At 39.0% G+C, this 24428-nt stretch overlaps 5 protein-coding genes across 5 annotated transcripts; 3 read left to right on the forward strand and 2 right to left on the reverse strand.

The window, feature by feature from the left end:
- Positions 1-1751: 1751 nt before the first annotated feature.
- On the forward strand, positions 1752-7430 carry GCK72_001108 (uncharacterized protein; the record flags this gene model as incomplete). The annotated part of the gene is made up of 8 exons (XM_003111201.2): positions 1752-1853; positions 2843-3004; positions 4920-5039; positions 5287-5384; positions 5597-5725; positions 5870-6004; positions 6074-6317; positions 7284-7430. The coding sequence occupies 8 exons, from the start codon at positions 1752-1754 to the stop codon at positions 7428-7430; spliced, it is 1137 nt and encodes a 378-aa protein (XP_003111249.2).
- A 3737-nt stretch (positions 7431-11167) lies between these two features.
- GCK72_001109 (uncharacterized protein) lies at positions 11168-12293 on the forward strand (the record flags this gene model as incomplete). The annotated part of the gene is made up of 5 exons (XM_003111102.2): positions 11168-11191; positions 11408-11623; positions 11720-11846; positions 11968-12043; positions 12227-12293. The coding sequence occupies 5 exons, from the start codon at positions 11168-11170 to the stop codon at positions 12291-12293; spliced, it is 510 nt and encodes a 169-aa protein (XP_003111150.2).
- Positions 12294-12423: 130 nt separating this feature from the next.
- On the reverse strand, positions 12424-12910 carry GCK72_001110 (uncharacterized protein; the record flags this gene model as incomplete). The annotated part of the gene is made up of 2 exons (XM_003111250.2): positions 12424-12653; positions 12700-12910. 2 exons carry the CDS (start codon positions 12908-12910, stop codon positions 12424-12426), a joined length of 441 nt encoding a protein of 146 aa, XP_003111298.2.
- Positions 12911-15910: 3000 nt separating this feature from the next.
- Positions 15911-20275, forward strand: GCK72_001111 (uncharacterized protein; the record flags this gene model as incomplete). The annotated part of the gene is made up of 6 exons (XM_003111165.2): positions 15911-16238; positions 16289-16572; positions 16659-16780; positions 16892-19383; positions 19445-19521; positions 20123-20275. 6 exons carry the CDS (start codon positions 15911-15913, stop codon positions 20273-20275), a joined length of 3456 nt encoding a protein of 1151 aa, XP_003111213.2.
- A 1699-nt stretch (positions 20276-21974) lies between these two features.
- GCK72_001112 (uncharacterized protein) lies at positions 21975-24373 on the reverse strand (the record flags this gene model as incomplete). The annotated part of the gene is made up of 7 exons (XM_003111336.2): positions 21975-22098; positions 22558-22818; positions 22865-23480; positions 23536-23671; positions 23752-24065; positions 24120-24240; positions 24284-24373. The coding sequence occupies 7 exons, from the start codon at positions 24371-24373 to the stop codon at positions 21975-21977; spliced, it is 1662 nt and encodes a 553-aa protein (XP_003111384.2).
- Positions 24374-24428: the final 55 nt, after the last annotated feature.

The following is a 24428-nucleotide window of genomic DNA, read 5'->3' on the forward strand; positions in this document are numbered from 1 at the left end:
AGCATTCGAATTTTTGTGATTTTCACTTTATTTTGCAAACATTGATTCTTTCAGATTACTGATATTCTAAAAAAAGGTAGGTTACCGAATTATAGTTGCATTCCATTGTAGATTTTCAGACTCTCAGAAAATTTAGATTGTTTTCAAAGTTTTTGTTAGAAATGAGTGCAAAAAGGGAGTAATCTACAGTACCCTGAGCAAAAATGTACACGTAAAAAGAAAAAGGTACGGTAGGGTGGTTCGAGAGAAAGTTTAAGTTGCGAAATGTTAGAAATTTCGGAAAAAGGATAAGAAAGAGACGAAAAGCTGAGAAAAAAGGAAACTACAGTAACCTACAGTAATCTTACTTTAAGAAACGAAAGATAATCTACATTCTGATAGTTAAAAAAAAAACAAATAAACGTATTATAGATTTGCAATTTCGAAACGAGAAGCAGAAAAATTGCCACTTGAAATCGTTGAAGCGCGATATTTATGGAGCATTGTTTCTTGAATGAAAACCAGTAAGACTACAGTATACTTCCGTGAAGTCAGATATTCAGACCAGAGGAACAGTGACTTGCGAAATTTATTTCTAGCGCTTCAATTTGGAAATCACGTGTTTCCTGTTATTCTTACTGATAAAAAAGAGCATGCGTGTCTGACAAAGTTACAGTATCCCGACATTCAACAATCTACGATCTAACCTACAGTAACCCTCTTTGTCATGAACCCATCTGAAAGACGGAAACCAATTTCTTTCTCCTGAATGACCCCAGTCCGAAAACCTGAAAAAACTCGAATTCAAATTCGCGGTGCTTTCAAACCGCGACGCAAGAGAGGGAGCGGCGCGTGCCCCACCCCCCTCGACAGCCTGAGAAATTGAGGATGCAGTGGGTACAAAGCATAGAACTCGGGGAGAAACAGACGATAAAGCATTTAAGAAATATTCGGAAGGTTGAAGAGAGTGGATGAGAAGAGTGAGAGAGAGAGGCTGCACGCCGGCCGAGCAGTCAGCGGCGACGGCGGCCGATGGCTTGGTCCCCCGGTCTTGGTGCGGCGGGGCGACGAGAAGGAAGAAGATGAAAAGAGGGTGAGAAGGGAGGAAGAAGGGAGCATCTGAATCATGGAGACATTGGGGAAATGGGCGAGAAGGAGAGAGTATTTGCTGGACTGGGGCAAGGCGAGCACTCACACTCACACACACACTTTTGAGTGAGAGAAAGAAAAAGAGAGAGAGAGAGAGAGAGAGAGAGAGAGAGAGAGAAAAAGAGATAGAGAGAAAGAGAGTGCGTGTGTTAGTTGTGTGTATCTGTGTGTCTCTGTCTCTCGTCTCCTCTCGACGTTTGCATACTTGTCTGTGCTGCTGCTGGGCTGTGCTGCTGTCCGATACACGAAGAAGACGCGAAGGCCCCAACGACGACATCGTGGTGAACACACACACACGTTGTGGCGAGTCTGATCCGATTCTGAAACCATTCCCAACTGAATCGTGACACATCACGAACCCCCTATCTTTTTCTGTACCGTATACCGTGTTCTTCTTCAACTTTTCTTGTTTCCACTTTCATTAATTTTCTATTTTTGGGCCCCCCATCTGGTGAGCACTGGCACTGCTCCATCACGTCGCCGTTAACTATTCCGCTCGCTTCGTCATCATCTTTTTCAACGTCTACTTATCCTACACATACTCCTCCATATCCGAAAACCAAATCGACGCGATCGTCTGAATCGGAAAAAAGAGAAGTCGTCGTCAACGCCGAAGCGTCGAGATGCGCCTTATGGGCTGCGTCGGCGCTGGTGCAGATGCCGAGGGCCGAGAAGCCAGGAAGGTTAACAAGCAGATTGAAGAGCAGTTGGCAAAGGATAAACAGGTATGTTTTTGAAAATGTAGATCAAAACTTTTAATTACAAAAGATTTAAATTTCTGATGACTTTTTGGGAATCATGACTCTCTAAATCATAGCTTCAAAGTCATGTAGTCTCATAGTGACTTTGCTCTAAAAATAGATTCCGTGGCGGGCGGCAAATGTCATTTAGCGTCATTTTGAAATTGCCGCCAATCAAGTGTGAGCTTGAAGCCTCGTCTCCCGATCACATAGATTGATGATATAGGTTTCGAAGGAGGCTGAAATTTAATTTCAATCTGCAATTAGTACTCAGAGCAACCAAATTTTCGAAATTTCAAACTACAAAAGTGATGTTTGATAGTGGCTGCACTGTGCTTCCGTATCTATTTTCGTCCCAATGAGTACTATTTTTAGTACTACTAGCTTATCAGTCTGAAAACAATCTGAAAATAGATCTGAAACCTCCCAAAAGAAAGTCATCAGGAATATATTTCTTCGTCGGGATAATTGGTGTGTCCCCTCCCGCCGTCGTCCCCTCGCCTGTCCCATTACGGCCTAATTCTCTCTCTCTTCTCTCCCAAAAATGGTCTTCCGAAACAAAAAGACGCTTTGCTATTAAACCGGTAAGCCGTCCCTCCGGTCCCTTCTTTTCCCCTTTTTCTTTTTTTTCTTTTTCTTCGACTAGGCCAGCAACACATCGTTGAAATATTGATCGATGAAGAAAAGGGAGGAGAAGAAGAAGAAGAAGAAGGAAAAAGGGGGGGGGGGTGGCTTCGGGCGGGCTGTGCGAATTTCGGAGGCCAGGCGGCGAGAGGGGGGTTGCGAAGAGAGTTCGGTCGGCTGCCCCGGGGGCCCCCGGGGCAACATAGTGCTGATGGGGGGACCCATCCCATCCCGACGAAATGTTGTAACAGATCTCCCCTTGGCTGTGGACGTGAATCCCTGTGAAAAATCAATCAGAAAATCGAAAATCGAAGAGAAAGAGAGAGACATAGAAATCCATGTTTTTGTAGGTGATGCGAGCAACTCATCGCCTCCTTCTTCTCGGCGCTGGTGAAAGTGGAAAAAGCACAATTGTGAAGCAGATGCGTATTCTTCATATCAATGGATTTAATGCAGATGAAAAAAGAGAAAAGATTAAAGATATTCGACGGAATGTTCGAGATGCTATGCAGGTTCGGAACTGAAATTGAAAAAGCAATGGTCTGGATGGTCGGTTAAAAATCTGGTTACTGTATGAACGTGGTTTGGTTGAAATTAGTTTGAGAATCTCAGAGAAAGTCTGAATGACTCACGTATTTTGTAGAGAGTACAGTTATACTTGAACATAGATCTGGAATTTCTGATTCGAGGCTGAAATTATTTTAGATCAAGAAAGAATTATATTCAATAACTACATTGATAAAATCAAGTGGTTCTGGTATAATAGGATCCAAACTGTTTTTTTCAATTTTTGGATTACTGTAATCGATCAAGGCAATAGTTTCCAGATTCATAATTTTTATATGGGATATGATGATTTAGATGTTGGAAGTTTTAACTTTCAAATGAGTACATCTGGAATTCTTTTTTTTCTCTGATTTGGATTTAATGAGAATCAGAATCTATCAAACTCCGGTATCGAATAATTGCAGACTGAAACCTATTTTTACAGCCTCCAATTTCTGGAATTGATATTCGGAATTCGGAAATCAGTTTTCTAGATTTCAAAACTTTGGATCTTCCTTTTTGAAACCGTGCGCCGATATCTGAATCTGAAATTTGAATTGACAGTTTTCAGGATTTCTTCCTGATTTTCCTCTTCCATGCTCATAGATTCTTAGCAGCAAACTTCAGATTCTGAATCAAGAATATCAACTTCGGTTTCCAAATTCAAGATTTCCATTTTCTGATTCTCCGTCCGGAGTTGTCGACGTTAGAATTCCGTTTCTCAAATTTCTGGCTCTAAAATTCCGTATAACTTTTCTCTTTTTTCCAATCAAACTTCTGTTTAATAACTTCTCGGAGTTGTGGTGCTAGTTGTGGTGTTGGCTCCTTCTCTCCAATGGTTGGTTGATAAACAAATCAAGCAGCAGGAGCACCACCTTCTCTCTCTCTCTCTCCCTTCTTTTTTCTCTTTCTCGTATCAATATGATCTGGTGCTGAAAACTGATGAAAACGGGCGGGAAGTGAGAGAAGAGAGTGAGAGAGAGAAGAAGAGAAAAAGTGTGTCTATTTTTAGAATTCCCCCCCCCCTTTTCTCAACTGCGCGCTTATCGATTTTAAGGCATATAATGCATACAAATGTGTCAGCTGGCCTGATATTTTTTCTCCTTTTCGCGGAGAGAGACGGGGGCCCTCGTCCAGTTTTTCGTTGCCTCTCACTCCCAAAGAGACTAGACTCAGAGAAGAAAAAAAAGAAGAAAAAAGAAGGGGCCCCCAGAAAAAACTCTCTTCTTTCGAGAAGTAGAGGGACCCGCGCCGCCTTCAATGCGCACAAGAGAAAGAGACCGCCCTTCTTCTTTTTTCTTCTTTTCCCTCTTCACTTCAATATATGAAGAGAGAGAAAAGGACCCCTAGTATGTGCATGAAGTGTGATTTTGTGGAAGAAAATCGGGGACCCCGGAGGACTATGATTAATTGAATTTTACTCAAAAAAGAGGAGACAGGCACTTTTCTATTCAAAAAAAGGAAGAAGAAGACACCAATTATACTAGAGGGTAACGAGCGAGAAAATTGATGGGAGAAAGATATGAAATATGAGAGAATTTGAACAGAGGGACGTTGACAGTGGGCCGTACCATTCAAGAGAAGAAGGTCAACTTGGGAAGGATGCCATGGTGTCAGGGATTTTTTGAAAAGCTGAAAATAATGAAAAAAGTTGTCAACTATAGATGTTCAGATCTAGATTTAATTAATACGGAGAACTATATTTTGAATTCAACAAACTTTTGGGGAACTCCATAAGTTGACCAACAATTACTGACATTTTACAATCAACCAGACCTTTCAGATTCCAAACAAAAACCAGTTCAGACTATCCAGAAACCAACAAAACTAATAAAACCACAACACATACTCTTGCTCAGACACAAAAATAATAAATTGCAGGTAATTCTACGTGCAATGACAGAAATCGAACCGCCCATCTCATTGGAGGATCCGAGTACGGCAATTAGCCGCGATCATGTTCTACGAATCACCAACGATCCAGAAGATAATTACTCTCAAGTATGTGGGGGGAAAGACCAAAAACTGACATACATGAGTCATTCTGAGAATGAGCTGAAAATATGAAATTAAAAAGTAGGATACGGTAATTGATCAGATCAGTTTAATGTTTGTTATTACTATAATTATTACAAAAAGATTTTCTGGTTTCTATGCGTAGGCTGGAACCGATAACCTATAATTTCTTTGTTTTGAGTTATTTTTTATGTAACGAAAAGATTAAAAATCCCAACATTTGTTTCTACAGGAATTCTACGATCACATATTAAAATGTTGGAGAGACAAGGGAGTGCTGGCATGTTATGAGAGGAGCAGCGAGTATCAATTGATCGATTGTGCACAATAGTGAGTTGATTATTTGAAACTTTATCTCTGAGAAGCCGATTAAATTTGGAGATCGTGTAGCATCGCTTCGCGAGTTCTGCAACTGCGCTCCACCGAAATGTATTTGAAAAATGTGGGAACGCAAAAAAAAAGATTTTTCACAATTCTATTTTGACAAAGTACAGTGTCAAAGATTTTACTCCGAGGTGATATTCCAATCTTTAAACTTTCAGTTTTCTCGACAAAGTGGACGTTGTGCGCCAAGACAAATACGATCCATCAGAGCAAGATATTCTCAGATGTCGTGTGATGACAACTGGAATATTTGAGACAAAATTCGAAGTGGATAAAGTCAGATTTCAGTGAGTTTTTTAATTAGAAATTTTGAAAAACTAAAAAATAAAAATTGGGTTAAATTCTGTAAGAACTGAGATGCAGTTCTGCTTTTTTCTACAGGTTGTCTCAAAATGCATTATATTCTGAAATTCCCTATGGAATGTTTTCAGTATGTTCGATGTGGGTGGCCAGCGAGACGAACGGCGAAAATGGATTCAATGTTTTAACGACGTGACGGCCATCATATTCGTGTGTGCTTCGTCTTCGTATAACTTGGTTCTTTGGGAAGATAACACGCAGAATCGGTGAGTTTTTATTCTCATTGATAAATTAAAAAATTTTACTTCGAAATCTCAATTCTCCTCGTTTTTCAGACTACGAGAATCGCTTGCCCTATTCAAAAACATCTGGAATAATCGTTGGCTGAAAACGATCTCAGTCATTTTATTCCTGAATAAACAAGATCTTTTGGCAGAGAAAATCAAGGCGAAACGATATTTGCTGGAATCATTTTTCCCGGAATTCGAAGGATATAACTTGCCAAATGATGCAGTTTACGATAATCAAGAGGATAAGGATGTTGTCAGAGCGAAATATTTCATTCGAGGAGAATTTCTAGTGAGTATTTATCAATTATTTTTAAAAAATATCACGAAAAAGTGTTGCCGTCTAAAAATAACATTGAAAATCTAAAAATAGTCTACCCGATCTATTTCCGGAATAGACTCACCTGGATTACTCGGATGGATTAATCTCTAATCCGGGCCTCGTGAGAATTCTAATAATACTCGGTCTTTTTTGAATAAGTTGCTCAATCATGAGCTGACGATTAACTGGGATTAACTTTATCCGGCTGAGACTGATAGGATATGGATTTTGGAAAAAGATTATGGGACTTAAGCTTCCCGGTTTTTATTGAGAAGAGCAACTGAGCTGATCTCACAAAAATTGTTGATCATGCTAGGGGTCTCTGATTGAAAAATAAAAATTTGGATGAGGAATTCAACTGAAATTTTGTATAATTTTGAAAAAAGTTAGCCATTTTGAAACATTATCTCTAGATTAAGAAACTTGAAACATGAATAGTAAGCACTTAAAAAAAATGAAAGTAAGCACTTTTTCCTCGTTCTCTTTTTTGTTTTTGAGAAAAAAATTTTATCTAAAAAAATATTTGTATTTCTGCTCCGGCAAAGTGAAAATTCATAGCATTTATCCATAGAGTACGGTAGAACTTTGTAGCTGCAAAATTTTTTAATGAGGATTTCAGTAGAGCGAAGTTATAAAATGTCACGGCGAAACCAACTTGTCAAATGAAAACATTAGTTTAAGGTGTAGAGTGAATAGGGTGTTCAATAGTTGCAAAAGTGAAAAATAATTTCTAAGAAATGAGCGAAATCCTTTCAATAATTTTTCGAGCATAATCATGTTTATCAAATTTTTTAAATAAAATTTGGTCTGATCATTTGTAAGATAGCGAAGCTTATTGACACAAACAACATGATTGTAACAAACATCTTAATTTCCTCCGAATCAGAACTGCTCAATTCTTCTAATTCTCCTCTCTTCAATACCCTTGATTTTCAGAGGATCTCAACGGCGAACAGCGACGGTCGACATCATTGCTATCCGCATTTCACATGTGCCGTCGACACAGAGAACATCCGTCGAGTATTCAATGATTGTCGTGACATCATTCAACGTATTCATCTCCGACAATATGAACTTCTCTAAGCCCCGCCCCCTCCCTCCCGCATCAGATTCTCTGCATTTTTTTTCATCTTCTTCTTTTTCTCCGTGTGTGATCCGAATGTGTTCAAGCCGGTTGTTTCTTTTTTAATTTTAATATTTCATTAAAAGGGGAAAGAGTAAGTATTATATCTATTTGTATGCACCGTTCAAGTCTTCTCTCGTTTTCTCTGATCCTCTCTCTATCTCTCTTCTGAATCCAAGCAACCATCCACCCTCATCCCCAAAACAAAAAGCTTCTTCTTGCCGTTTATGTGCGTTTCCTTTTCTCTCTCTCTCTAATCCATCTCTACTACTCAACCACCTTGTTCTGTGGCCGATGTCGATCCCTATCGAACCTCCACTTCACTTCTGGAATTGTCGATCGGCCACGAGGCTCAAGTCTTTGTGATATACTTTGATTTAATCGATTTTTCTAGTATTTTTGTTTTCTTTTTCTCTCTCGCACAACGACACAAAACTCTTTGATAATCCTATCCCTCTCCACTCCCACCCAAATCAAGCTTGCCTTCAAAAAATGAATTCTCTATTTTCTTTGTCTCTCAGTCGGGGGGATTTCGGGAATTAGAAGAGAGGTTTCAATGGATTCGTGATTACTTAGTTTACAATGTTTTGATCTACCTGATACCTCCTCCCAACTCCCCCTAATTCTCTCTCTTATCACTAGACCACACTCTCTATGTACTGCACACCCATCCCCCTCATCCCTGCACACAAACCTTTCGGGTTCAACGGACGGTCCCAATCGTACTGTACCCCCGTGGGCCTTCTTTTTTCTTTCTCTCCAAATCAATTGTCTCTCTCACAATCACGCTTTATTCTCCTTTCTCGCCCATTTGACTCTTTCTCTCATTTCCATTTTTTCCATCATATTTTATTTTGTGTCTGAAAATTTTTTGAAAAAAAGAACACATTTTTCTGAAAATTCGATCGATATTTATTGTGAATCCCTTCTCTCCCATCCGCAAAGCTTTCTACATCCTTCCCCGTATTACTGTCATCCCTCCGAAAAGAACTTTAATATTTTACAAAAAGCCTAGTCAACGCCTTCACTCTCTATGTCATCTGAATCCTTTAAAACATCCCCCATTTCTTCCTTTCTGCCTTTCTTTGCTCCCCTCATCGATTTTTTGTTGAGATTACGGTGAATCCCTTAGGTCATTGAGCCCCCTTCCGGACCCAAGTCTAGTCTGAAAATGCTGAAAGTGAGCCCAACGACCTAAAAGTATTTGTCACATCGAGGACACCTTATCGTAGGCATCGCAATCAAGTATGTTTTGTCCCCTGCAACGTGTAATTATACAATTTCTGTTTTTTTTGTCTTGTATACCACTTTTTTTTTACTTTTTTGATTATTTTTCCCCTTTTTCTTCGCACACTTTTTTGTGTCTCCGTCCCAAATATAAACGTTTTGAATTTTTGATGAGAACTGGTTATTTTCTCTTTTGTTGCACTTGTTTACGGCTACTGCTGATAGAAGTTAGAGGCAATGGGAGATGGAGAGAAATAGAGAAAGAGAGAAAGTCAACGTCTTCTTTTCTTTGGGTGGTCAAAGATGATATTGACATGAGAAAAAGGAAACAGAAACCAACTATTTTAAGAAATGAAGTCGCACAATGCAAGATATAGTGTGAGTTTTTTTTTAAGTTTTCGAAGTTTTTTGAGGTAAAGAGATGTTGAAAATTGTATTATTAGACTAGAAATATTGAACTTATCATCGTTGCTCAAGAACCCAGATGGGAAATAATTATGTAGTTTACAGCAGAAGAAATTTCTGCTGGTTAAAATCATGATTATGAACCTGTAGAAATCTATAGAGAACACTCGTACTTTTAATATTTCTATAGAATGTCCTTTATGAAGAACAACCGACGTGAAGTTTTGATTTCAGTGTTGTTGGGTCTTCCAGATAGAATGCTTCACCATGAGCTACACAGATCCGTGAAAGTATCTGACTTTTGCTGATTTCTGTTTTGTTGAGAACTTGATTCTTCCCCAATTCTTCTTTGAAGTTATTACAATCTCATCAGACTTGGTAATCATTTGAACCCCCTACTTCAACGGTATTTTCACTTCCAAATTATCTACAAGCCTTTGAAAACAATCAAAACAAGAACTGTTAAGGAAGATACTATAACTCTCTTTTCTCTTATCAAAAAACAAAAAGTACATAACTTGTTTTTGTGTGAAGTGCTAATAAGAAAAACTTCCCTGTCCTAAAATTGGATATTTTCTCAAATAAAAAACACTGAACTGATAGTATTCAAGGTTTGTGAAATGAATTATTCATAAAACTGATCAACTGTGAAAATTCAATGCAAAATGTATGAAAAGTGTTCAAACATTTATAATATAGAATGACGAGTTTCAATAGAAACTTGTGCTTTTTGATCACCTGAACGTTGTGAACACAATATTGTCAAATTGCAAGAAAGTATACAGTCGAGAAGTCGACGTCGCCGAGATTCAGACTTTGCTTTCAAATTTTACTTGGAATTGGCTCTGTCATTTAATAATTTACAAATCTCTCGTAACTCGACTAATTCTTTTTCGATTTGAAATCTCTGCAGTCTTATTTTTCTGTTCTTATAAGTTTATTTTATAAACTTCACAGTACTCCAAGATCATTTCTTAATTAGAAAAATTGTAGCGATAACCCGTAATTTCTGGAAAAATAGGCTGCTCTACTCTACATGCCTATCTGCCTAATAATTAGTCTGTTCCCAGTTTGGCAGGTACAGACTATTCTAGACATGTTGTAACCTTCGGTCTCTTGTTAATCCATCGTGTAGGTTAATACCAAGGAAGTACATAGTACCAGGTTATCCTCCAAAACAACTTATTTTTATTGAAAATGTACCGATTTTATGGGACTATTCACCTCAGGTAAAAAACGGCGAAAAACGGAAAACCTGTTTTTCCACACATCAAGAGCCCCATGAAAAAAACAATCAAGTCATCTTTAGGCTATACTGTTTCACTGGTATTCCAAACCATTTCGAAATAAAAAAGATCAAAACTATAAAGTCAGGAGACTAGACGAACGCATGTGATGTCATTATTCGACGACTTCAATTTCCTGAATCTCAAAGATCACGGTTATTCCCAACAGTCTCCTTTCTCCTCCTGTCAACCTACCCGACAGAAATAAAAACCTTCTTCCATTCCATTCCACTTCTCCCATTACCACCAAATCCCCCCTACCTGTTTTCCACTTGTTTTCCTTTCCACCATCTGTTGACAGAAAGTAAAACAGCCGCCTCTCCTCCCCACTTTCAAATGATTCATTTCGTTCCGTGTCTTCTATTGTCACTACACAACTATTCTGTGGTAGCAACCGACCGTCTTAAATTTTCAGTACTGTAACTTTTTCGGAAGTTAAACTAAATTATTTATTTTAAAAATGTTGTGCTGCAACCGGAATCAGTCGAAGAAAGCTATTAGGGTAGGTTTGTAGAGGTTAGACTTCTTCTTGTTCTGAAAATCTTCCATCTTCTAAGTGAGAAGTTTCCCAAAAGTCTGAAAAACTTTGAAGATTCGGTATCCAAACTTTTGAATTTATAAAGTTCCGGATCACCATGAAACCTTAATGGTATTTTTGTCACAACGACCTACCAGTTTCTATAAATATATTATCTCACTGCACCGAATAAATATGTGTTCATTAGTAATCAGTGAATAAATTTGCCAGTTCATATTCATATTGTTAGCCATTTCATTCAATGTTGTCAACAAGAACATGCAAGGTATTTTTAGTTGCAAATAATGTCAAGATGTTTGTTTTTTTTTTTCAAAGTAGCACACTCTAGTTAAATGTGATTTAACTGAAAATAGTTACTTTCAAGTTACTTCAAATTTCTTAGCTTAGGTACACATTGTTATGTGAGATAGTTTTTAAAGTATATGTATAAAAATGTGAGCTGGAATATCAATAATTTATTTAAAGTTATTTTTCTGTCCAGGTCTCTCTAATAATATCAGTCCTTGTGGATGTCCTCCTCTGTGCCGCCCTTCTGGTATCCCTTGCCTACTATTTCATCAATGGAAAATCATTTTCCGCACATTATATTGTTGGTTTCCTGGCATTCTTCATACTATTCACTGGATTTTTCATCTCATTGGTTGTAGCAGTTCACACGAAAGATATCAGAGCGATCCTGGTTTCAGTGGCTTTTACGGTGAGTAAATTAGATTTTCGTGTTCGCTTTGAAGAGTTACACGAAGAAAGTCGAGTCAAAAGTAAAAATTCAAATGACTCGTTCCACTTTTTGCAGGTTGCTCGATTCATTTGTGCTATAATTGTGGTGATTGCATGGATGTCAGATTATCATGGAAATCCAACAGAAGAAATGCCGAAAAAAGAAGAAGCCGGACCAGAAGACCCATACGAATGGATTTCTCGTAAGTTTTTCTAATATTTGAATTTCTGAATTTCTGATTTTGGTACTTTCTATCGAACAAGAAGTAAATTAGAGATGCAGTTATTGCTGATTCTCAAGTTTTATCCTCTACCCATTTTCAGAACGAAAAGCGATCTTGATTGCGTTCGCAGGAATATACATCAAGATTTTCATTTCACAATTATTTATTCTTAACAGGTGAGCATTCCCTTTTTCTTTTTTTGGGTGGTGTCCACTCGGAAATTACATTCTGTGAACACTGAAAGTTAGCCTTCTACATTTCTTTTTCATGAAGAAATGAAGGTACTATTCTTGAATTATAGGTGGCTACAGTATTCTTTACACGATCAACAATTGAAACCTACTTCTATTCATTTCCAGATACTACTCCCATGCCGCTGAATCACAACGAGAAGCCAAAGAACGAGAAGTCAATATGGAATTTTAGAATAGTTTACTCTTTCAAGTTATTATTTTCTGCATTTTATTGTTTAATTTTCCGGGAAATCATAATTCAGAATGTTGATATCGGTGCTGTTTCATTCTTTCGAAATAGTTTTATCTTTTAACCAAACACTCTACTTTCTACATCCTTCGGGTCTTCCAGAAACCCAGGTTGCGACGGTTTCAAGGTCATAGATCCCCCACCATCCTTCAACAACCACCGGTTCACCGAATCCATGAATTTTCAATTTCAGATTGAGATTATCGATGCACTTATGTTGTTCGTTTCCATACTTGGCATCTAGAACTTCAACATGGAAGGAAGCATTTGATGACATGTTGAAGACGGCATCGATGAAATGCTCTATAACAATACAGTTTCAGACAAGATAACTACTGATTCCTCTCACCTCTTCCCATCTCATTCCCATCGCATGTCGTTTGAAAGAGGAAGTATTTTGTGATAAGCTTATTAATAGAGTCTCGGTCCTTGTATTGAATGAACTTCTCGAGAAATCCAAATTGAGTCTTCAAGAAATCAACATTCCGTTGGCTGATATCCGAGGAAGATGCAGTGGCGAAGAAGGCACTGATCGCGAGAAGAATACGGAAACAGTTCATTTTGAATTACTGTAACTTCTGAAGAGTTTCGGGCTCCTTATATAATGTCTTATCTAATCAGATAATCAAAATCATGATTTCCAGAGACGATAACCCATTTGATAAGATCGTTTTGATAAAATCTTAAATTTTCATTTTTAGTTTCTTTTGAAAGTCCCTGTAGACTTCGTTTATCGATTCAAATCAAAACTCTTTCAATCCCATTGACAAATTTTTAAATTCGAGGACGAATACTTCTAATGAAGGCAAGATCTTTCTTGCGATAAAAGTAGTTGGGAGAGAAAAAAGTATCTGCATTCGCATGGTCATGACGTCTACCAAGTACTTATTTAGTGTTCACTAAAGACAATTTTTGGAATTTCGAAATGATTTTAGTCCTTCAAGCACTCTGGAAAAATGAAAATTTTCGAATTGTTCCAAGTAGATCCGGTATATCTCCATGCACAATTAAACAATGAACACAGTTAAGAAATCTCACTGTTTAGCTCTAAAAATATCTACTCGAGATTTTCTGATCGCATCCAACAGACGACTTCTCCGTCCACAAGTGAAAATGATACATTGCTCCTCCGTTGTTATAGTAACCAGCGACACTTGCAAATGGACATTTTTATTCCTTTTCTTTCTTTAATCTCTTTCTCAAGCAATCTCAATTCTTTGGCATGATCGATATGGCTCTCTTGTTCTCTTTTAGAAGTTTGAGATTTTTCAACTGAACACTGAAAAACTAATACCTTCTCTTCCGGGGGCCTCAATTCGAACAACTAAAACAACTAAAACTGAGAAATGGAACTCATACTTTCTGTGTGGTTCACTATGTTTTCTCTGAACCACGCAGCAGAATGTATATTCGTCCCCTCAAGTTTATGTCGTCACATCGTTCATTCCCTTCTTCAAATTTCGTAAACCTTGGCAGCCTTCTCATGGCCTTCCGATAAGAGATACTTTGAAAAAAAATTGATGTGAGAAGAGATAGTGAGAGTATGTGAATCATATACTTTTCAAATCAATATTTCTGTCTATCCGCTGCCGAAAGTTTCTGTCAAATCATTTTATAAAAAATAAACTTGCAGTGTCTTCGACGACTGCATTCCTTCGGTTCTACAAGGGAACATTCTCTTTGAGACGAAATTCATTTTTGATATTGGGCGTACTGTACTTTTTTGGGTTTCAGGGTTTGGCAGGGGTTCTTCATCTTGACTTGAATGATTTAGCGGCGTTCAAAATCTGATTAAGGCAGTTTTCTGTACAGTTTTTTTCCCCGATAAACTTTGATTATCAGTGGGAGAACATATGCCTCTATGATAGTGAGAAAAACGGTGCTAAAGTTTCATCGGGAGCGCAATTGGACTTTGACTCAATACGTAGTTCGTGGCAGCGCAATATTCTTCCAAAAATATTGCCGAGTGAACAAAAAAGAATAAAAACATTTTCCTCTCATAATTCTAAGCCAGTTCTGATGCCAGAAATCAAATCACCGCTGCCGAAATAATTTGATGAATAAAATGAGTTTTCTTGTTAGACTACCGTACTCCTGCCACTCATTCAACTAGCAATTCCACAAAAAACATCCCCAAATGGTGCCAGTTTGCGCACATATAAAAGTGGATCCTTCGACAGAAACACACATAAACTGCTCACAGAGCCTGGCACCTTGGTTGACACCGTTCTCATCGTTCCCCCCCCCCCCCCCCCCCCCCCCGCATTGTAGCCATTGGTTCATTGGAGTCTCCTTCCATTCTCTCTTCTTCTTCTTCTTCTCTTTTTCATATCTTCTCTGTTTCATGCCCTTTTGATTCCTCCCCCAACTCGCTGACACCGCTTCTCCTTCTTCTATTTCCTACGTCTTCATCTAACACCCAATCTCTCTTCTCTTCTGGTGCCCATTCTCTGCGTATCTCTATACATGCCGCGCGCCAAGGAGTATTCTATGTCTGAACCCTCATCGTTTTCTTTGTTATCTCTGCAGTTTTGTTTTTTTTTTGGTTTTTTTTCTCTAGCACTCTCTCCAACTCTATTATGTACTTTCTATCTCTATCATGCTTGTTGCTGGCAGAGGGCAGTCGAAGAGAGAGGGTTGAAAGGGGACAGCCATTCTTCTCTCTTCATTTCGTTTTGCTTGCAATTCGATGCTAGAACGTTCTTCGCTCCGTTCGAACCGTTTGATCAATTTCTTCTGAAAGTTTTGGAATGATTCTTTCGTAAACCAACTATTGAAATGTTTCAGTGCCATCGGAAAGAGCAATGAGCACCTAGAATGTTTGTTTGTTTGTTTTAAACGAGAAGCATGACATGCGTCGGTAGAACCGCGGGCCTAGGTGGTTCAACTTTTAAAGTGTTTCTAGAGTTTTCCGTTTGTCTTTACAAGCCTTACTGGTTGTTATGGTGGTTACTGTTTCTCACTTTTTCCTAAGAAAAACAGTCTTGTGTACCAGAGATCCAAAAAGCAACACATAGATCTTACTTCTTAGGCTTCTCGGTACAACTGCGCTTAATGGATACTGAAAAAAGCAGGAAACTTTCTGATGAATGTTTTTTTTTAATAAAGTGCCGCACTAACATTTTGTCCACATGGAGGTCTAAAAGCCAGAGTCGTCGTGAATGCCTTCGATTCAGATTTTTCGTGAGTAAAGGACAGATGCGTGGTTTCGCCTATATTTCACGTTCCAAATGATAAAGCCTCTTGATTTGAAGCGAACACAAACAACTGATACAGTGCCGAGACAGGAAAGCTCCGCCCCTTTTCAGCAAATATGTCGCGTGGCCGCGAACATGGAGTTTTCTCGAAAAAAAAACTAGGCGAGGAGAGACCCGACGCTCTTTACACATCACACGGTGCCACCACCGTGTCAGTCGATTGCACTTTTCCGTTTTCCTGTTATCTCTTATCTTATCAGTTTGAGCCAATCAATTTCTCTCCCTTCATGAAAACTCAATTTAGTTACTTTCCAAAAAACTTCCAAGATTTTCCTCTCTCTCTAACAATATCAATTTCAGAAAATGGGTAATGTTGAAAGTAACCACACGAATGACGATCTCGTTGATAGTCTAGTTGAGACAAGAGCAATCAATCAACGGAATATTGAACGTGCCTTCCGTCTTGTCAATTACATCAAGTTCGTTCCAGCCGGTAGTCGTAGAAATGCTCGTATGCCTACTAGAATCCTCCATCAACCTGGTGGCCAATTCTTTCCTGGTGCTCTTCATATGTCAGCAGTTGATGTCTATACTCGAATTGTTGAATTGTTCCGTCTCTCCAAAGGACAAACAGTCTTGAATGTTGGGTCTGGATCTGGATTTTTGAGTACTGTAATAGGAATTTTGATTGGTGAGTTGAAAATCAGAAAACTTTAATTTATTTTGAAAATATTTTTTTAGGTGATACGGGAGTTAACCATGGAATCGAACTCTACCAGAACCTACTCGACTATGCAGAGGAGAACATGGACAAATGGGCAAGAAAGAAATGTGCCAGCTCCGTTGGGTGGGCAAGACCGAAGTTGAAATTAGGAGATATTTATGATCCGGACATGTGGAGGCACCATCAACATCGTTACGATCGAATTTACATTGGATTCATTATCAGAGACAAAAGTGTGCTGTGTCGTGCTATACGGATGCTGAAAATCGGAGGAATTCTATTGGTTCCAGGAAACCGATGTGTGAGTTTTTTGGATTTATATTTTGGAATGACTCTCTACAGATCACTAATGAGACTACTTCATCTTACCAAGCAGTTTTTTTTCAGATTATCCGATACACGAGAACTAGTGAAAATGACTCAAACTGTGAGACAATTGTGGGACTTTCATTTGCTGAAGGCATACAACTTCCTATAGAACAACGACCACCTACTCCAATATTTGAAAGGTACAGTTTCCTTGACATTATCTTGTGTTTTTTGCGGCTCTAGAAATAACGGACATGTGACTTAAATATGCCTCATTAGTATAACCTATATCTTCAATCTCTTCATTTCAGTGCTCAATCTCTTATCCATATCTCTCGCCAAGACATTCGTCGCCAACTTCGCGAAGAAGCCTACACTCGTCGCGTTCGACGTTATATCAATGCCTCAATAGTTGTTCCAATCGGAGGACGACTACCAGAAGAATCCACTCTTTTCGGAATTCAACGAGAAAGAGGAGACATTGGAGAACGAGTTCGATTCCTGCGAGATCAACGCAGACGAAATGGACCTCCTACACTGGAGGAAGTGACTAATCGATACGTCAATAATGAACGCCAACTTACGACACGAAGACGAGAATTGGAGACTGCTTTAGCTGCAATGCATCAGGAATTGAACGATCAAATTTCAAACAGAAGAGCTGATGCTCCCGCCCATCTAGTTCTACCACCTGAGCGTGAGCGTGTGAGCGTGGCAGAAGCGATGGAAGCCGACTTTATTCGAGGTCTTGATAGAGATGATTCAGATTCTACTGAATCTTTGAGTCTTTCTGATCTCTCTTCACGAAGTACTAGTTACAGTCCATCGATTTCAAGTATATCATCTGCAGAATCACAACCAGAGAGTGTTGAAGCTATGGATGAAGGATCCAGTCACGCAGAAAACGACACCAATGATGGAAATAGAACAAGAAGCCCAACTGATACAACGGATTTCCCAGATTTAGGAAGTTTTCGTCATTCAATTCTTCAACCTACTCCCTCAGTTGCTGCGTCTTGGCTAGAATCTCTTCAGAGGAGTCTTCAGGTTTCTGTTACTCCATCAGTTATACATCCAGGAGGCCCCAACGATTCTCCGGTCATGCCGACCGTTGATACGAAAACACTCGATCCATTTGCATCTATTAATTCCGACTTGGATTCCTCCAGATGGTCATCTTCAAGCGACGTTAATAATTTTAACAATGATGCAAAACTCAAAGAATCGGCACCTCCACCACCGAGTACACCTGATATTGATTCTGATTTTGAATCAGACGGTGATGATCTTCAACCACAAGGTCCAAGGGATAATAACCCACAAAGAGAAGGAGGTCATCAACTTCCGCGTTGCGAATATGTCAATTTCCTGATATCAAGACCAACTGGAGTCAGATCTGAAAGTGATTCTCCTCCTACTCGTCGTAGAGCAGCATCCGATCAATCACCTTCAGCTATTACGATATCTTGCTCGAGACGTTTTAGTACTTCTCCTTTCGATATATTGAAGAATGCAAAAAGAACTCAACGTGAATTCATTAGGGATATGACGAAGAAGGGAAAACCCGAATTTCGAAACTTCAGACGAAAAACAAATGTACACGGTACAAGAGATAAGTCTCCAAAAGAGCAATCAACGGAAGAAGAAGAGATGAAAGATACAGAAAGCACGTCAAAAATGGCTCAGGATCAAGAGACTTTAGATGATGTTCCTGGAAGTTCCGGTGCTTATCCATTTGGTAACGGAGGAACTCTAGCAGGAAGTAACCAAGGATCTAGCTCAACCGCTTCTCCTCAAGTCAGTGATAATGTGGCGGTTGAAGAAAAAGAAGAGGAAGAAGAATGTGAACCAGGAAGTTCTGGAGCGTATCCACTTGGAAACGGAGGAACACTCAGAAGACCAGAAGCTTCTTCTGATGACAGCAAGTTCAAGAGACCATATGATTTTCCTGTCAACAAAAACAAAAAACGTACTGGATTTGGTAAGAGGCTCAAGGCTTTGTTCTCACCTCGTAACTTGAAGAGAAATGCGAATGGAAACCCAGTAGCCACACAGCAAGCATCTCATGAATCAAGTTCGACATCCGGTGTACCCAGTTATGTAGCAGAACTGGCTGAGCTGGATGAACAACATAGAAGGCAAATGGAAGTTTTGAGAGAACAAACTCGGAATGAGGAACAACGCCTTGCGGAATTAAGACATGAACATCAAGAAATGGAAGAGATTCGTCGGCGGTCAGAACACTCGAGAAGAAATATGATGGCGAGAGTTGATGCTGATAACAGAAGATTCGCTGCTTTTGAGCAGTATTCACAATATTTACGATTAGGGATTGAAAGAGAAGATGCTCGGTTTTCAGACTTGTTGCTACAGGAACCATTTCGGATAAGATGGGAAGAGACTTTTTCTCCAAATAATAGTGAAGATCGTTTCCAACTTATCGCTGAACAAATGGCAATGGCAATCTCAGATTACCAAGGAGTAATGGGTCATGGTGATGATGAGATTCTCAGCAGACTAAGACCACAAACAAGACGAAGAGAACCAGAAATCGATCCTGAGATTAGAATTAATTTCACTTTTGGAGCGTACCGACGTGAACCAATTGATGGAAATATAACTGGAGATGAAGACGAACAAGAAGGGGAGGAGGAGCCGGATCCAAATCAACCATCCACATCGTCGGGAGTCACTGACAATGAGCCATCGCTTTCGGATGTGTTACAAGCTGAACAAGATGCTTCAAGTTCGGATGATGAGGATGCGAATGATCCGGAGGAGACGCATTTTCCAGCTGGACTGAGTAAGTAAATGGGTTTTAAGGGTCTAAACATTTCGACTCTCTTAATCTAAAGTTTTTACAGCGCCAGTTGAAATGACACTCTTCCAACCAATGTATCGAATCCATCAAATGCAAAGACAGCAGAATGCAAGATCGGGGGTTAGTTTCATTTTCCCCCATGGGATTGACTATTTGTAATATGCATACTTGTCACGGGCCGGGCCGGGCTGGCCCGGCCCGGCCCGTTCGGCCCGTCAAAATATTGAAAAAAAATTTTTTAGTCGTTTTCCCATTGTTCTTTCGTTTACTACTTCATGGCAAACATATTATTGATTAGAAATTATAAAATGACAACAAGTGAAAACGAAAATTGTCAGAATAAGTTATTTTGTCTCTATAAACTTTGAGCCTCTCAAAGTCTCTGTGATAATCAGCCGATGATCAGAATCAGGATCAAGAACTTGCTGGAGGCTTCTGAAAGTAGTCTTATCGAATCCCCCGACCTCGATTTAGTATAAACCGAAGAAAAAATTTAATTTCCAAGACTTTCAATTCTATTTTTCAAAAATAATTTTTTGCTGCGGGCCCTGCGGGCCGGCCCGGGCCCTGAAATTTTCAGCGGGCCCGGCCCGGGCCGGCCCGTGATTTGACAAGTATGGTAATATGAAATTGTTGAAAAATGACCTTTCATATACTTGAAAAACATGTTGAATTCATAAAATACTCTTAAATTCTTACAACTTTAATTGTTTTTCTTCAGGAAGTCCTCCGACGACGTCAGGAACGCAACGCGTTCCTTCGGCTGGCGAATAGGAATTTCCACCGCCGAGTCGAGGAACTTCCTCTGCCAGTTTCCCTCCGACACTACGTCAAAACTTCGGAGGACAAAGTAAATTTAGAATCTAAAAAGTAACCAATTTTTTTGCACTCTTTTTTTCTTTTCACTTTAATTATGTAACTTTTTGTTTATTTATTGAATTGTATGTATTTTTTGCTGTATTTTTCGCTTTATTTTATTTTTTAATGTTAATCAATAAGTAAATTAAAAAATGTTTTCATTAATTCAGATAAATTGGAAAAAAATCTGGAAAAAAAGACTAGCGAGAAGACTTAATTTTAGTGCAATGACGTAAATTTATCACAATTTCAGACGAATCAGATTATTAGATGGTTGTGTCGATAGCAGGGCCACCATATGACAGCTTTTCGCGGATGAAGGTTCTGAAAATTCGTATCTTTACTAATAATATTCAACAGATTCCGTTTGTCGCCGATCATAACTCCCTCCGTACTGGACCGATTTTAATGAAATCTGGATAGATAGATAGGAAATTGCGCTTAGATGATGCCCGAACTTTTCTTTTTTCTAAAATATCAAATTTGACGTCATCTGGAAACGATACCGATTTCAACAGTAAAAAGCGTTGAGAAAGGTGTGTCCCGACAGGGTGGTAGAAAGTTCAAAAAATCAATCTCACACTATTGGCTCGGTTGTTTCTTGACTGCATTCTCGAAAGCGCCTCGGCCGCGCGTGTTTGGTGTAGCGGTCTACGCAGATGACTCTCACGCGTGGGGTGGCGAGTTCGTTACCGCCAGGTCGGAAATTGTTTTTTTGGATTTTTGTTTTGATAAGAACATAGCCAGTATATGGAAGTTGTAAATATATTGTTATAGCCGAGATTTGTAGAACAAAAGGGTGGAGTAGCTATCTTTCTGTTAACACTGTACACACCGCTCAAACTCTGTCATAATGGATGATTGAGTTCTCACTTTGACGGTGTTTAAAAATTACAATCCTACAAACACCGAGTCAGAAACTTGATAGTAGTTAACAATACGTTTTTCGTCCGAAGCTTCTTGGGGAAGTCATGCAGTATTGCCACCGATCGTTTAAAAACTCAAAAAGTGTTTTTTAAAAGAATTAAAAGAATTTTTGTGAAGTACTGTCATGTACGAATGAGAAGTATTGAAATCGAAATAGACTAAATAAGGTGCTTCTTTAACTTTTCAACTTAGAAATATGTGTAAAATAGTTTTAGTTTCGAAGTAATCCAGAGAAGAGAGGCGGCATCGCCGCCGATAAGTCAAAAACTTCAAAAGAATACTTTAAACGCAACTTTTGAAGATGTGAATAGGAAATTCTCTTTTGGTGAAGGGTTTCTCAGACAGGCAAAAAACAGCCGCCGATCAGTCAAAAGTAAAAAAAAACGTAATATTTAGAGGATCACCTGTCTTTTGATAAGGGGAAAATAGAGTTACCAAGTTCCTGTTCTTCTAAAGTTATTTGCCGAAATCTTATCAAAAAAGTAGGGATGTTTTAATTGTTTTCTCTGGAACGGGTTGCTCAGCTAATAAAAACTACTAACAACTGAAGAAAAGTTATAGGACCAGAAGAAAAAGATAATTCTGAGACCCCGATTGTTTGAACCATGTGAGAAACGCCGCAGGCGCTGTAACACCTAGAAGGGTGGTGTTAAGAAGGAGGTTCACGTCGCCTAACGGCGACGTGAACCGACTGGTTTAATATAAGGAAAACAAGGAAATTGGGAGATTGAGAAATTTTTCTTTTAAAAAAGATGAACACTCCGACGAAACTAAAAATCAAAGAGGTTTCATCGATAGTAAACGAACCCATTAAATCGATTATCCTGATTGACTAGAAGGTGAAGATCACGAGTGGTTACTCGAACAGTGCGTGGGCGTGGTGCAGTTGATGCTGACGACGCTCCTTCCCATCTGAAATATTATTGAGAATGAATAGAGAGAGATAGATTTTAAATGAACTGTTAATGGAAGTATTTTCCTAGAAATCGAAATTTGTATTTTCCTTCTCGAACACTGTCTACATATAAATCACATCATATTTTCTCTGATGTCATGAAGAAGTCTTGTGATTTGTCTCCATTTCGTTTTTATGAAATTAATTGACGCGTATTGTCTCGTTATTTTATATGTTTGGTGTAGACTATTTTCTTTTTCCCTTTCTTTTTTCTCATATTTGTTGGCAAAAAGTTCAACGCGTGATGCTTTCGATCGAAACTACCTTTGTGGTCAGCTGAGTGAGTTATCAACAGAAATTATGAACTTTCTAAATGAGGTGAATGTGATTTGCGGCCTAAACAATAGCGAATGATTTCTCTTTTATGAAAATAATTTGTCTTTTTAATGTTTTCGTTCCAAAATTTCAAAACTCACTTATTCTTAACCGTTCGATTGGTTGACAATGCTGCAATTGCAGCTGCATTTGCATCACGATTTCGTTTCGCTTCAGCATCTTGCCTCTGCATTTCTTTTGCTTTTTCAATCGTCTCTTTTCCAGAATTCTTATTTTTACTCATTCGGATCAATGATTCTTTTTCTCTCGATTCTCTCATTTCCTCCTCTTGTCGATCCAAATCTTCCAAAAATCGAAGTTGTCGTTTTACATCATCAATTGCCATGTAATTATCAGGAATTCTGAAAATTCTTAAATCAGACCTCGAATTATGAGTTTTGGACTAACCTCATCGACTCAACACGATGTTCTGCCACCCCAGCCATCATCGTTATCATCTCCCGCAAGTGTGATTCCACTGCATCTGAAATTGCAATGAGTGCCTCCTCTTCCACAGAACATGATGCCATCATTCGTTTAGTGATCCTGTTGAGAACCTCGTCTGGTTTTAGAATCGATGATTTCAGTGATCCTTCGGGATACTGTCGTGTTCTCGCCGGCTCCGGATCTACTTCCATTGGAACCGGACCGGACGGGGGCATAGAATTCTGAAGATTTTGAGGAGTCTGTGGTGCAGTTTGTTGTGGAATCGGTGTCATCTGTTGTGGTCCAGAAGGTATTTGCCCTAGAGCCATTGGTCCTGCTTGTCCACTCATCGTACGAACAACTGGAATCTGAGGAGTCGATTGAAGTGGTGGTCCGTTGTTCAGTGGAGGTCTCTGCTGTATAACTGGACCATTCAATCGATTGATTATTTGTTGGGAACCAATTGGTTGCTGAATTGCCATTGGTGTATGCGATTGTTGTGAAATTTGTGGATGTGGAGGAAGTTGTGGAAGTGGAACACGTCCATTGTTGAAAACGTATCCGGGTGGGGGATGAACATCTTCTACACTGGCACTTCCTGTAAAACCATAGGTTCCTGTTTATAAAATCATTTTTGAACACAAAACACGAACCATTTCTCACAGCATTTCTCAAAGCTGGAAGTGTGTTCTGAAGGAATGGTAGAAGATGTGGTTGTGCTTGTGACTTGAGGACCTGTTGAAGATCTTGAGTGAATTCTTCAGCTGTCGTTTCCATGTAGATTACACCCTGTAAATATAGTTTATGATTTTACAAAAAATACCTGACATACTTTCAGTTTTCAGCTTTTTTAACCGTAAGTTTCATACCTGGATCAAATTTTTTACTCTTGCCGCCTTGTCTGGCATCTCTGCATCTACATTATTCGACAAACTGATTAGTGTTTTCAAAAATCGAACACATTTTTGAACGTTTCTCTCTTCAGCGGATATGTTTTGAGCTGCTTGATTCTGGTTTGGAGGTATCATTTGAGGGAATTGCTGAGGTGGTTGAGGTTGAGGTTGAGGTTGAGGTTGGGGTTGATGTTGAGGTTGTGGTTGATGTTGGGGTTGATGTTGAGGTTGAGGTTGAGGTTGATAATGCATTTGTTGTATAGGTCGTTGATTCATCATCAGTGGGGGTTCTGAAGGAAACTTTTGTGATATTTAGAATATTTAATTAGAAAAAAAAAACTTACGCGGAGTTCCACCCATGACTTGTTGTTGGGGTGAAACTGGGCTTTCTGTCTTGATATTTTGAATGCTTTGCTCCGGAGTGTCTGCATTATATTCTACCTCCTGTTTTATCTGTGGCTGAGGCTGGAAATTCAAAATTTCAGCTACGAACTCTTTAAAACCATACCGGTTCCGGTGTCATATTGGCTCCTACTGGTGGCGTGGACCGTTCGCCCAGCGCTTTTCCTTGTACTAGACGAAATCGAGGAAGACTCATTCTGGCTAAAATGCAATGTTTAATGTTCAATTTTTTATTCTGGATGGATAAGATT

This window comes from Caenorhabditis remanei, chromosome I (genome assembly GCF_010183535.1).
Source record: "Caenorhabditis remanei strain PX506 chromosome I, whole genome shotgun sequence".
NCBI classification, from domain to species: domain Eukaryota; kingdom Metazoa; phylum Nematoda; class Chromadorea; order Rhabditida; family Rhabditidae; genus Caenorhabditis; species Caenorhabditis remanei.